The 15,056-nt window shown below is 42.7% G+C and overlaps 1 protein-coding gene across 1 annotated transcript in view; it reads left to right on the top strand.

Moving 5' to 3' along the window:
• Nucleotides 1-14,569, top strand: part of LOC311100862 (proteasome activator complex subunit 4A-like) — a 55,985-nt gene extending 41,416 nt beyond the window's left edge. Inside the window, exons 32-44 of the mRNA XM_084141859.1 lie at nt 113-238; nt 528-680; nt 901-1,005; nt 1,287-1,378; nt 1,621-1,752; nt 5,990-6,198; nt 6,854-6,939; nt 7,041-7,169; nt 9,238-9,393; nt 11,084-11,246; nt 11,753-11,886; nt 12,107-12,248; nt 12,582-14,569. Coding sequence (XP_083997985.1) covers nt 113-238; nt 528-680; nt 901-1,005; nt 1,287-1,378; nt 1,621-1,752; nt 5,990-6,198; nt 6,854-6,939; nt 7,041-7,169; nt 9,238-9,393; nt 11,084-11,246; nt 11,753-11,886; nt 12,107-12,241 — 1,620 coding nt within the window. The 3' untranslated portion in view covers nt 12,242-12,248; nt 12,582-14,569. The remainder of the gene's footprint in view (nt 1-112; nt 239-527; nt 681-900; nt 1,006-1,286; nt 1,379-1,620; nt 1,753-5,989; nt 6,199-6,853; nt 6,940-7,040; nt 7,170-9,237; nt 9,394-11,083; nt 11,247-11,752; nt 11,887-12,106; nt 12,249-12,581) is intronic.
• The last annotated feature ends 487 nt before the right edge of the window (nt 14,570-15,056 follow it).

The raw sequence follows: 15,056 nt of genomic DNA, 5'->3' as shown, positions 1-15,056 counted from the left end.
GTAGAGAATCGGAATGCGTTCTCTCGCTCTTTGAAAACATCATATAACATCCTCTGTAAAATGTGATATTGCAGGTCCACTGTAATAACCGTTTCTTCTTCTCTCCTTCCAGCGAGAACAGATCATCTACGACCACTTTTCAGACCCAGTGTTCATCAACCAGCTGATTGAGTTCCTCTCTCTGGAGGACCGGAAGGGCAAGGACAAGTTCAGCCCCCGCAGGTTCTGCCTTTTCAAGGTGAGGGAGAGCGAGATCAGGATTTAAGACCCACCCATTCTCAGAGGTATATCCTGAACCTTCATTAATACCTTGTGTTCTCTTAATCAAAACATCAGAGGAAGTGAGTTCTCTCTTCAAATAGTCTCTTCGCATCCGTCTGACGTTTTGAAAAGGAGACGGGTTGAGGATGGAGGATAGAGGCTGCAAGGAACGAGGGAAGGTTTTTGAGGATAAACCCAGGAGGGTTTTTGTAGGCCAAATCATCAGGCTTCCCTAACTCTCTTATTGCCACTCCTCTATCTTTCAGGGTCTGTTCCGTAACTTCAACGATGCCTTCCTGCCCGTGCTGAAACCACACATGGAGCGTCTGGTGGCTGACACACACGAGAGCAAACAGCGCTGTGTAGCAGAGATCACCTCTGGACTGATCAGAGGCAGCAAGCACTGGAGCTATGGCAAGGTAGGAATGAAAACACACACACACACTGGAGCTAGGGCAAGGTAGGGGAGAGATGCATACACTATGGTCACACGCACACCAGGCTCATAATCAGTACTGTACATTTCTCCACTTGCCAGGCAAATAAGAACGTGTTCTTAATTGAATTACCTGGATAAAGAAAAGTTGAATATTTTTTAAGTCCTTGACCTTTGACTCTGGACCTGTGTTCCCCTCCCAGGTTGAGAGACTGTGGGAGCAGCTGTGTCCTCTGCTCCGTACAGCTCTAAACAACATCACTGTAGAGACCTACGCTGACTGGGGCACCTGCATCGCCACTGCCTGTGTAAGCCTCGTGCCCTCCCGTCTCACTCAGCAGTCCATTTCTTTCAGGTTCTTTCTCAATCAGTAGTTCCTCCATTCCCAACTGCATCCTCTCTCCTTGCTTCCTTCTTAAAACGCAGTAGAGGAGAAGGCCTGAATGGGAAGGACCTTGAATCTTCTCTTCCAATGCATTTAAGGAGGCGAGGAGTGATAATGCATGGAATTGAGGAAAGACTGGCCCATCTGACATGTTTGTAATTTCCTGCATCCACATTGTTGATCTTTATGTTTTGTGTGGTACAGGAGAGCAGAGACCCCAGGAAGCTCCACTGGCTGTTTGAGATGCTGATGGAATCTCCAGTCAACGGGGAGGGGGGATCCTTTGTAGACGCCTGGTGAGGAAAAACCTTACCAACCTATGAACTGTCAGATCTCTGTACAGTCTTTCTCCTAGATTATGTTCCATGCACACGCAAAGGCCCCCAAATCAACATTCAAGCTCTCAATAAAAATCAAACTCTTTTAGGTGGGCAAAAGAGCTAGGCAGTGTAGTCCCCCCACATTTACAATGGTATGTAGGGGAAACACTGTATTTTCGTGTTAGCATATGTGTGTGTATTAACTCTCCTCTCTCCAGTCGTCTGTATGTGCTGCAGGGAGGCCTGGCTCAGCAGGAGTGGAGAGTCCCTGAGCTGCTCCACAGACTGCTACAGTACCTAGAGCCCAAACTCACACAGGTCTACAAGAACGTCCGCGAGCGCATCGGCAGGTAGGACCTCGCCTACATCCATTGACCGAACACTGATGCAGTTATTAAAAAGTATACTATCGGTATACATTTCAAATGGCGTATTTCCAAAAATACTTACCCCAGTGTTTTACCCAAAAGGCTCAGACTTTTGTTTCCACCTCCATGGCCTGGCCCCAGGGTCTCACTGAGCCATGCTCTTGCTTGGACTTGGAGCCAAGGCCCTGGCCACTGGTACTTTTCATCTGGCATTTACTTAACAATGGCTAACTGCAATTAAAGACTTTAAGTCCGGGAAAACTCCAGGGTTGGATGGCATACCAGTCGAGGTATACCAAACCTTTTTTGATATACTCAGAGGACCGTTATTAGCATGTTTAAACCACTCCTATGTAAATGGTAGATTATCATACACTCAAGAAGAAGGTCTGATTTCATTATTACTGAAACAGGATACAAGTGGAAAATATAAAGATCCAGTTCATTTAAAAAATTGGAGGCCCCTTACTCTTCAGTGTTGTGATGCAAATATTCTAGCAAAATGTATAGCGCATAGAATTAAAAAGGTATTGTCGGACATTATTCATTCTAATCAGACAGGTTTTTTACATGGACGATACATTGGAGATAATATAAGACAAGTACTGGAAACAGTAGAACACTATGAAAAATCTGGGAAACCAGGCCTGCATAGCAGACTTTGAAAAGGCATTTGATAAAGTACGACTGGGGTTCATATATAAATGCCTGGAGCGTTTTAATATAGGAGAATCTCTTATAAAATGGGTTAAAATCATGTATAGTAACCCTAGGTGTAAAATAGTAAATAATGGCTATTTCTCAGAAAGTTTTAAACTGTCAAGAGGAGTGAAACAATGTCGTCCACTTTCGGCATATCTATTTATTATGGCCATCGAAATGTTAGCTATTCAAATCAGATCCAGCAATAATATGAAGGGATTAGAAATCCAGGGCTTAAAAACAAAGGTGTCATTGTACGCTGATGATTCATGTTTTCTTTTAAATCCACAACTTGAATCCCTCCACAGCCTCAGAGGATCTAGATACATTTTCTAACCTCTGGATTACAACCAAATTATGATAAATGTACTATATTACGTATTGGATCACTAAAAAATACAGTTTTTACATTACCATGTAGTTTACCAATAAAATGGTCTGATGTGGATATACTCGGAATACATATCCCAAAGGAAATAAATGATCTCACTCCAATACATTTTAATAGAAAGTTAGCAAAAATAGATAAAGATCTTGCTACCATGGAAAGGTAAATACCAGTCAATTTGTGGAAAAACACCCTGATTAACTCTTTAGTATTATTCCAGTTTACCTATTTGCTTATGGTCTTGCCTACGCCTAGCGAACAGTTTTTTAAAAATCATATGAGAAAATATTCAATTTTATTTGGAACAGCAAGCCAGACAAAATTAAACGGGCCTATTTATATAATGCATATGAATTCGGAGGACAGAAATGATTAAACATTAAAGCAATAGACCTATCACTAAAAGCTTCAGTCATACAAAAGTTATACTTAAATCCGAACTGGTTCTCTAGCAAATTAGTAAGATTGTTTCACCCAATGTTCAAGAAGGGCCTTTTTCCCTTTATTAAGATTACAACCTCTCACTTTCAGTTATTTGAAAAGGAAATCATCTCCCAGATATCACTATTTCTAAAACAAGCCATAGAAAGTTGGTTGCAATTTCTATTTAATCCTCCAGAAACGACAGAACAAATAATGCAACAAATATTGTGGTTAAACTCAAATATACCAATTGATAGAAAAACATAATTTTTTGAATAAAAAAAAAAAAAAAGTTATAATCTTCATAAATGATGTCATAGGTAGAACTGGTGGAGTTGTCACACATGCAGCTAACAAAAACATATGGAAATGTCTGCTCTACCCAAAATTACAACCAAATAATTTCAGCATTAACGCAAAAATGGAAGAGGAAAGTGGAAGCGGGAAAAAGTAAGGAACTTGTCTGTCGGTCCTGCATTAAAGACCATAATTGTGATAAATAAAAAAGTATACCAGTTTCATTTAAGGACCAAAGGATTGACAGCCGTCCCATATAGATTGCAAAATAGTTGGGAAAAGATTTTTGATGTACCGATTCCATGGCATAGTATTTATGAACTGATACGCAAAACGACGCGGATTCAAAACTTAGAATCAATCCATTTAAATTATACAAAATTCTTGCTACCAATAGAATGTTATTTATATGGGGGATACAATCTTCCCAGCTCTGCAGATTTTGCTGTGAAGAGACAGAATCATTAGATCATTTGTTTTGGTACTGTCGATTTGTAGCTTGTTTTTGGACACAGGTCCAGGAATGGCTAAAGGATTGCAATATTTACCTGGAGCTAACCCTGCAGATAGCACTACTGGGTGATCTGAAAAGTCATAGTCAATCGATCAATAATATAATAATACTTTTAACAAAAATGTTTAATTTCAATTTTCAATCTGTAGAAACAATGAGAATAGAAGGGTTCAGAACTTTTGTAAAACATCACAGAACAGTTGAAAAATATATGGCAAATAGAAATCCGGTATGGATGGTGTTAAGAGATAGATGGGAGGTGTTGAATGGAGTTGAAGGATGGGACTAATAACTAACAACAACTAATAACAACAAGATAACTAATGTAAAGCATACTGTGTCCATAAGTATATACAGTTGGAGTCATTAAAACTCATTTTTCAACCACTCCACAAATTTCTTGTTAACAAACTATAGTTTTGGCAAGTCGGTTAGGACATCTACTTTGTGCATGACACAAGTCATTTTTCCAACAATTGTTTACAGACAGATTATTTCACTTATTCACTGTATCACAATTCCAGTGGGTCAGAAGTTTACATACACTAGGTTGACTGTGCCTTTAAACAGCTTGGAAAATTCCAGAAAATGATGTCATTGCTTTAGAAGCTTCTGATAGGCTAATTTACATCATTTGAGTCAATTGGAGGTGTACCTGTGGATGTATTTCAAGGCCTACCTTCAAACTCAGTGCCTCTTTGCTTGACATCATGGGAAAATCAAAAGAAATCAGCCAAGACCTCAGAAATAAATCTGGTTCATCCTTGGGAGCAATTTCCAAATGCCTGAAGGTACCACGTTCATCTGTACAAACAATAGTACACAAGTATAAACACCATGGGACCACGCAGCCGTCATACCGCTCAGGAAGGAGACGCGTTCTGTCTCCTAGAGATGAACGTACTTTGGTGCGAAAAGTGCAAATCAATCCCAGAACAACAGCAAAGGACCTTGTGAAGATGCTGGAGGAAACGGGTACAAAAGTATCTATATCCACAGGAAAATGAGTCCTATATCAACATAACCTGAAAGGCCGCTCAGCAAGGAAGATGCCACTGCTCCAAAACCGCCATAAAAAAGCCAGACTACGGTTTGCAACTGCACATGGGGACAAAGATCGTACTTTTTGGAGAAATGTCCTCTGGTCTGATGAAATAGAACTGTTTGACCATAATGACCATCGTTATGTTTGGTGGAAAAAGGGGATAGCTTGCAAGCCGAAGAACACCATCCCAACCGTGAAGCACGGGGTGGCAGCATCATGCTGTGTGGGTGCTTTGCTGCAGGAGGGACTGGTGCACTTCACAAAATAGATGGCATCATGAGGAAGGAAAATTATGTGGATATATTGAAGCAACATCTCAAGACATCAGTCAGGAAGTTAAAGCTTGGTCGCAAATGGGTCTTCCAAATGGACAATGACCCCAAGCATACATATATTTGCGAGAAAAAAACATATGGGTGATTGGAAGTGATGCAGACAATTACATTGATGTAAGTTACAATCTATCTGCAATATTAAAGCTGATCTACCCCCTAAAAAAAAAAAAAAAGAAGGCTAACTGTGAACATGGGTTAACACCTTCCGTGGTTAACACCTTCTCACATCGAACTTTCTTGATGATGCAGAGGTTGTTGATTCTGCTCTTCATAAGTCCTGTGTCAACCCTGTAGCTATGGAAACACAGTTCCAAAAAAATAACACTAAAGCCCACATTAACATAATCACTGGTGGTGTAGTGGAAACCCCCCAAAAGATGATGGTAAGGGACTACCGCTTCCCACTGTTTTTTTCTTCTTCTTGGTATCCACTGATGTTTACACACACCCACACACCGTCATGCTCTCTTATCAATCTCTCTCCTCTCTTTCTCTCTCTCCTCCCTCTTCCCCAGCGTCCTCACCTACATCTTCATGATTGACGTGAACCTGCCGTACACCCAGCCTACAGCCTCACCTCGCATCAAGGAATTCACAGAGCGTGTACTGATGCGCCTCAAACCCCTGACGGAGGGGGACGAGGAGATCCAGAACCACGTGGTAGAGGAGAACGAGGTGGGGGAGCAGGATGAGAGGACACAGGCCATCAAACTACTGAAGACAGGTACGATCCCTAACCCTAACACAGGCCATCAAACTACTGAAGACAGGTACAACCCCTAACCCTAACACAGGCCATCAAACTACTGAAGACAGGTACGACCCCTAACCCTAACACAGGCCATCAAACTACTGAAGACAGGTACGAACCCTAACCCTAACACAGGCCATCAAACTACTGAAGACCGGTACAACCCCTAACCCTAACACAGGCCATCAAACTACTGAAGACCGGTACGACCCCTAACCCTAACACAGGCCATCAAACTACTGAAGACAGATACGAACCCTAACCCGAACACAGGCCATCAAACTACTGAAGACAGGTACGAACCCTGACCCTAACACAGGCCATCAAACTACTGAAGACCGGTACGACCCCTAACCCTAACACAGGCCATCAAACTACTGAAGACAGATACGAACCCTAACCCGAACACAGGCCATCAAACTACTGAAGACCGGTAAGAGATCAGAGGATAGGGAGAGCGAGAGCATATTGATAGAGATGATGATAAACTCGGGTGTAAAACCAAAGAAAACAGTCTCCTCACACTAAGATTAATGCACATTTCAGTCATTTTAATGTGTCAACCTTTCAGTTACAATGACCTTCGTCAGAGCATACAGTGTAATAAAGGTTTTCTATTTGTTTCCAGTACTCAAGTGGCTGATGGCCAGTGCTGGACGCTCTTTCTCCACGGCTGTTCCAGAGCAGCTCCAGTTGCTGCCACTGCTGTTCAAGGTGGGTGGGTCAAGGAAGGAAGAAACCTGAAGAGGAACCAGACTCTGAGGGAGAGGCCTATCCCTAACCCCATTTCTCTCTCTTCTCTATTCCTCTTGTAGATCGCTCCGGTGGAGAATGATGACAGTTATGATGAGCTGAAGAGGGATGCCAAGACCTGTCTGTCTCTGATGTCCCAGGGACTGCTCTACACAGAGCAGATACCACTGGTCCTACTGGCCCTGCAGGAGGTAGGGACACACACACACACACACCAAGGACTCCTCGACACAGAGGAGGGACACACATGTTCTGCAGGTGGTAGGTCACCACACACACACGTGCACGCACTGCGGGAGGTGAGTCACCGGGCCACCCGCCTTTCATTTCTGACACACACACACACACACACACACACACACACACAAATCTCAGGCCAGACTCATCTTCAACCATTTTCCCCATTCACTGCAAAGTCCAAATAAAAAAATTGTTCAAAAACAGGTCAAAGGTTTTTAGAAATGTTTGCAAATGTATTTAAAAAAAAAAACGGAAATACCTTATTTACATAAGTATTCAGACCCTTTGCAATGAGACTTTAAATTGAGCTCAGGTGCATCCTGTTTCCATTGATCATCCTTGAGATGTTTCTACAACTTGATTGTAGTCCACCTGTGGTAAATTAAATTGATTGGACATGATTTGGAAAGGCACACACCTGTCTATATAAGGTCCCACAGTTGACAGTACATGTCAGAGCAAAAACCAAGCCATGATGTCGAAGGAATTGTCCGTAGAGCTCCGAGACAGGATTGTGTCGAAGCACAGATCTGCAGCATTGAAGGTCCCCAAGAACACAGTCGCCTCCATTCTTCACTTTTAAGAAGGCACACCTGTTAATTGAAATGCATTCCAGGTGACTACCTCATGAAGCTGGTTGAGAGAATGCCAAGAGTGTGCAAAGCTGTCATTAAGGCAAAGGGTGGCTATCTGAAGAATCTCAAATATAAAATATATTTTCATTTGTTTAACACTTTTATGGGGTTACTTCATAATTCCATATGTGTTATTTCATAGTTTTGATGTCTTCACTATTATTCTACAATGTAGAAAATAGTATAAATAAAGAAAAACCCTTGAATGAGTGTGTGTGTGTAGATATATATATATATATATATATATATAGATAGATAGATCTATCAATTAAAACACTAGGCCTATAGGCTATGCCTATGCTGCGTTGCATGCCTCTTGAGTTAATCTGAGCTGAAAAAACATTGTAGGCTATTCCATTAAATCAACTAGAGCCTATACGCACATTGTAATCGAAGTCCAAATCTTAATTGGTGCATTTGAAAATCCTTTTGTGAGGCGCAGCCGGGAACAAGTTCTGTACGATGGAGAGTGGTGGGGTCGATAAACCAGAATTGGAGGATCCTCCATCATTGTTTAAATCTCCAGTTTGGGAACATTTTTGCTTTACAATAGAAGCAAAACTGTATTCAACTTTGTAGGATATCAACAAAATGTATTGAATTTATTAGAACATTTAATTCATTTGCCCAAAATGTTAAGACACGTGTAAGTGATTCATATTTTCCTTCCACTTTCTGAAGAGGCAGCGGCGTGGGAATGCCCCCGTCTGTGTGTGCATCTGCTACTATGTAGCCGTTAACGATTATGCTAGTGACAACGGTCTTCTAGTAGATGGAAAGGCTTTCCCCAAAATCTTCTACAAAGTAGTCTATGCATACCTGGCAGAATAATATAATGATTATTTGCATCAATTCAGTCGTGATTTGTTCAGCAAACTCTGCAATCACGTGTGCTACAGAAACACTGCTAACCAAGCAAGGCTCTTGCTGGTGCGCACCTAAATTAAAGGGTATCTACACCCAAAAATGATTTTATTTTTTCCCTTAACTCAAAAATGGTCTGATGTGGTTTAAGCATTGTTGTGGACTTAGAACCTCCAATTGTGTTGTTTTTCTATTAAACAAGTTTGATTTTGAGACTGAAAATCTGAAAAACGGAAAAATCAGAAACCTGGAAGAACTTAATGAGAACTGAATTTGGGGATAAATAAAACGGATGTTATAGGGCCCTACATTGTATGGCTCATCTATTCCTGAGTTAGTTTAGCATATTTTGCCAAAAGAAAAATTTACTACAGTAACCTTTGGCATTTCATTTTCCTGCTGTACCGAAACCAAACTGTGACCCCAAAACCTCAATGCGTACCAAACCGTGGGTTTGGTGAACCATTAAACCCCTAGTTGTTGTGTTGTAATTAACATTCTATGTTATATTATTTTACAGATAGCGGGCAGCAGTTCGTGGCATGCTCGCTACACGGTGCTGACGTACCTACAGATCATGGTCTTCTACAACCTGTTCACCTTTATGAGCGACCAGGGAGCCGTCAACGACGTCAGAGCACTGGTCATACGCCTGCTGGAGGACGAGCAGCTAGAGGTAACACACACACACACACACACACACACACACACAGGAAATGAATGTAGTAAAGGAGTTGAACAGGCATGAGTGGATGATCATTATGCATAACAAAGACATGGAACAAAGACATGGATATGTAGAGACTGATTAATGCCAGAAGATGTCATGGCTGAAAGAGCGGGGACAGAGCAGTGTGGGGAGGTAGGCCTATTTGTTACAGATCACATTGTGTAATTGCTGAGCAATCTGTCACAGAAAGTTTGTGTGTGTGTGTTTGCTCACAGGCCCTTTGCTCCCTGTCTTACAGCTCTCTGTATGTAGGGATTAGGCACTCTTCCTCCCTCCATCTTCCTCCTCTTTCTCCCCCTCCGGTCCCTCTCTCACTTGTTGCTATGGAAACCACAGGCTGCAGGAGTATTCTGTTGCTATGGGGAGGGGATTAAGGGGGAGAGGGGGTTGGATAGATGTATGTAGCCATTTCTCTGTCTTTCTATCCAGACAAAATGGCTCAGTTCAACTGTCCTCTAGGGAGGGCTGTGACGATTATGGAATTCTAGGTAATGATTAATTGTCATGCAAATGGTCATGGTTATTGTCGTAATTGTGTATTTTTTTATGTTATTTTTTGAGCTTGTAATGCATCATAATGCATCTTTGAAAATGAACCACGCCTTACCTACCGAATACAACACAGCTTTGGTGACACCCCTGTCTAAAAAAACAAAATGGTTTTGCCGACTTGGAACTTTTGAAAGTGAACCTTCTCCTCATGACCGTGCCATTCTGCTCGTAAAATGATAACCAACTTCACACACTTAATGTAAAAATGAAAAACCGCTATTGGGTAAACTATATCTACTTAAAGTTGAATCCAGCCTTCTCCTAAAATGAATGTATTAAGACGATTATGACAACAATAAAATGTTATTGTCCATAATTATACCAGCCTTACTCTTGAGCCTAATATATTGACATTCCTTGGCTGCTTGACACCTCTCGTTGCTAGGCGACATCAATTGGTTCACTCAATCAGTGACAGGATTGGGGTTAATACTGTTGTGTAAACGTCGGACCGTATGTGTGTGTGTGTGTGTGTGTGTGTCAGGGCTCAGTAATCACTGTTGCGTTTGCAGTCTCAATCTCAACCATGGACCGACCGTGTGTGTCTGTTTAATAACATACACATACTGATCAGGAACTAACATGGATACTATTTCTTCATAATTATTTTCTAAAGAGAAGTCCAGCAACACAAAAGGCCTGATGCTGGTTGCAGCTGTAGATTCCTCTTCCCTCCTCCTCCCCAGCCCACCGTACAGTACACAGCCTAGCTACAGAACAGTCCTGAGCCTTTGTGCGCTCAAGGGTGAGACTGAATCACTAAATGAACTCCAGTCTCCCTGTTCTCTCTCTTCTCTCTCTGGCTCAATCTCAATGAGCCTTTCTGTGATTCCTCGCTTCCCATCACCTTGCCAACAGTGTTGTAGGAGAAGGTCCAAGGTCCCTCCCCCTAAGACTTTCTCCAATGCATTTTGAGAAGGAGGCGAGGAGGAGAATTTCGATAGAGCTTCTGAGATGAGCCGAGGTAGTCAGTACAGACTGGGCCAGCCAGCTCCATATATGGCCACACACACTGTTGCATTGCATAAATAATTAACCCTTTCCCCCTCTCCTTCTCTACCTCCGTTCTCCCTCTGTCCCCCAGGTGAGGGAGATGGCTGCCACCACTCTGAGCGGTTTCCTCCAGTGTAACTTCCTGTCCATAGAGGGCCCCATGCAGAATCACTTCGAGGCCCTCTGCAAGACCCGCCTGCCCAAGAAGAGGAAGAGGGAGTTGGGCTCTGTGGTGGACACCATCCCCTCCGGAGGTAGCTTCTAACACAACTGTCCAATGCCTTACTTAGAACACATACTCTTCCTGATAGTGCTACAGGCATACTGGCTCTGTTCCAATATCCACACTAGAATGGCCACTGCATAGTTTCATTCTAAGTGCTATGCTAGTGTGGATATTGGAACAACCACTGTCTACATCAGCGTTTCCCAAACTCGGTCCTCGGAACCCCAAGGGGAACGCGTTTTGGTTTTTGCCCTAACACTGATTCTTATGATCAAAGCTTGATGATTAGTTGATTATTTGAATCAGCTGTGTAGTGCTAGCGCAAAAGCCAAAACGTGTACCCCTTGGGGTCCCGAGGACCGAGTTTGGGAAACCCGGGTCTACATGCAACGGTCCATTGCCTTACTTGGAACACAGTTGCCATGATTGTGTTAGATGGTCTTCTAGAATGTAGTTTCCTTGACCTTACTAAACATGTTATACCTCAGCTTTTCAATGCTCCTTTTCAGTCTGTTCCTCCCTATGTGTGTGTAGATCTGGTGCGGCGTCATGCTGGAGTGTTAGGTCTGAGTGCCTGTATCCTGTCCAGCCCCTACGATGTACCCACCTGGATGCCCCAGCTACTGATGAACCTCAGTGCCCACCTCAACGACACACAGCCCATTGAGGTGAACAGGACTAACACACACACACACACACACACACACACACTGAGGAAGAAGCAAGCAACACACACGCACTCTGCTCTCACGCACACACACACACACCTCAACGACACACAGCCTATTGAGGTGAGGGGGACCACACACACTTCTCTTTCTCTCTCGCTCTCTCGTCGATCCCTGTCATCTTGTCCCTGAATGCGTCTTCTTGTGTCTCCTCCTGCAGATGACGGTGAAGAAGACCCTGTCTAACTTCAGGCGGACTCACCATGACAACTGGCAGGAGCATAAACAGCAGTTTACTGACGACCAGCTGCTGGTTCTGACCGACTTGCTGGTCTCTCCCTGCTATTATGCCTAGATACCTGGTACGTACACACACCTGCTGGTGTCTCCCTGCTACTAAGCCTAGATAACTGGTACACACACACAATTCAAACGTATGCTTGGGTGGAAAAATCCCAACACTAATTACAGTACATTATAAACAATACAAGGCACCAACCATTAATCCCACTATCCATTCTGTCTCTCTTGATGGCCAAGCATTAATCCCACTATCCATTCTGTCTCTCTTGATGGCCAAGCATTAATCCCACTATCCATTCTGTCTCTCTTGATGGCCAAGCATTAATCCCACTATCCATTCTGTCTCTCTTGATGGCCAAGCATTAATCCCACTATCCATTCTGTCTCTTTAGGGCCCTGGTGCAACTTTGAGGAGATTTTTATGTTTCCTTGATGCCCTCTTTGAGCCACTCGACAATTCCTCACTCTGGGAAGGCCTCAGACTGAACAGAACAGGGCCCGTATTCACAAAGCGTTTGAGTAGGATTGCTAATCTAGAATCAGTTTTGCCTTTCAGATAGTTTTGAATACCATTATATGGACAGGGCGGCCTGGTTCTCGATCAGCACCGCTACTCTGAGACGCCCATAACAGAACACACCAGCCTGCACGAGGGCAGAGGGAAGACTGAGGCCTCACATCCAGGCCCCTGCCCTCTGGCCAGACCAACGGACAACACCTGGGTCCTATTCATCAGGCATCAAACGGAAGAAAACAGAATTAAAAACAGGGAGGAACTACCTGGGACTTGTCCAATAATAACCGCTTGTTTTTTGCGGGGTTTTCCTTTAAAAAAAATGTTTCTAAATGTTTTTCTATGTTGTGCCCTAACAAAAATGACCCTGTACCCTGAGGACCTTAAAAAGGGGGTTGGGGGGAACACAAATGCGTAATGGATGAATGGATGGAATAAAAGAGTTGTGTATTTAGCGCTCATTTACATTTCTACTATACTTAATATTTAAGGATAAACCATAGCAGGGATGATTGGCCTGCGGTTTGTAATACTACTGTACAGTTTATTTCTTTTGTTATTTTTATTTTCTTTATTTGCATGCTTGTGTTTATGTGGAATGCTTGATGATACCCGCAGGTTTCCCCCTACCTCTGGTCCACGGTGTAGTGTGCGTTCTTCCACTAATGCACCACCACTTGTGGAGGAGTGCACGCTACGCCCTGGACCAGAGCTAGTTTCCCTCCCCATACTATTGCTCTCAGCTCAAAATCCCATCAATGTTATCAACTCTGAGCCAACTAACTATTATTCCAGTAGAGGGTAGAAACCGTACTGTCCCAGTTCTCCTATAGTGAAGTGTTCTTAGCCACAGTCTGTATGTGTTCAGATTAGATTGGGGATGTATCCCAAATGGTACCCTATTGGTTTTGGTGCACTACTTTTGACCAGGGCCCATAGGGCTCTGTTCAAAAGTAGTGCACTGTATAGGGAATAGGGTGCCATTTGGGACTTAGTTTAGATTTGAACCTGCCACACACATTTACGTACATGACGTTTGTGTACATTGTTTAATCTATATATGATATGTGCATATTTTATTATGTGTATATAGCATATGTATATAACATAAATGCACAAACATGTATTTATTTATTTATTGGTTTGAAGTGCTGATGTTTTTATTATTCTTAGAGAGAGTTGCTGGTAATGAAAGATTTTGGTTTGTGATGAACTAGGTTGTTCAGCTTTTTAGTGACCGAGCTTTTGATTTCATCCTGCTCTTTCATGGGCAATGCTATATATGCAGTAGATGAAGTTTGTGTGTGTGTGTTCATTCCCCAAGGCTGTATGTGTGTGCTGTGTTCATTCCCCAAGGCTGTATGTGTGTGCTGTGTCGAGCTGATGAACGCAGTTTGATCATCATGGCATGCGTCTAAACGCCTCTCAAAACCCCAAGGGACTGTTTTCCCGGACACAGATAATTGGAGGGTCTCCATTGAAGCAAGGCTTTTCAAGGACAAAAAAAAGCCAAAGTCCAGGTCTAGGCTAAATCTGTGTCCGTGAAACCGGCCCAAGGAATAACCAAACCTCCTGTCCACCACCTTAGCATCGCACCCCTTCCTCTTCTGTACTCTACTCCGCAATACAATATTATTCTCCATTCTTTTTTAAAAACCCTAGTGAGAGAGAGATTTATTTTTGGTTCAATATTTTGTTTTTTCATGAAGACTTGAAAAGCTAGTCTCATTGAAGCATCGGTTCAGTTTAGTACCTCACTCCTGTATAGTGTAGTGCCAAAACTGCAGTGATTTTTTTTTTTTAGATGTACTGTTTGCTTATATTTAATGAAGAAAATAAAAGAAATAAATGGGTTGCTTGTAACACATTTCTAGTGTGTGTCTGTGCCAGTTGGTTTTGAGATGACTCATATTGAAGTTAGTCACTGCTGGGGCCATATGCATCCTCCTGAATAGGGCAGCCATTGACGCTAGAAAATATGGTGCAGTGCCTATACATGCATATCAAGTAGACACGTCTTGGATGTGCAGTGCAATTTAAGGTTGCACTTTGACTGGCTTAACTGTACCATGTTGAGAGGGTCCCTTTATCTTACACCAAGGTCTAGGAGTTGGGTCTCAATGTACAGGTGGTAGCATATATAGCAAAGTCACTGTAACCTACAGAGAGAGGGGATTCAAGAATGAGTCAGACCCCACTGTTCCCAAGGTATTTCTAGACTAAATATTGTGGCTTATTCTCCCTTGAGAATGGATTTGTTGTTCTTTTGATTTCGTTAGGGACAGTTGGACATTTATGGGGGGTGTCCAATATAGGGGAGGGTTGTTTGTTTTTATTGGGCACAGGGGAGGGT

The sequence above is a fragment of the Coregonus lavaretus genome, assembly GCF_964263955.1.
Source record: "Coregonus lavaretus genome assembly, chromosome: 25".
NCBI classification, from domain to species: Eukaryota; Metazoa; Chordata; class Actinopteri; order Salmoniformes; family Salmonidae; genus Coregonus; species Coregonus lavaretus.
Note: the sequence above shows the minus strand (reverse complement) of the source record. Positions and strands in the feature narration are given on the sequence as shown.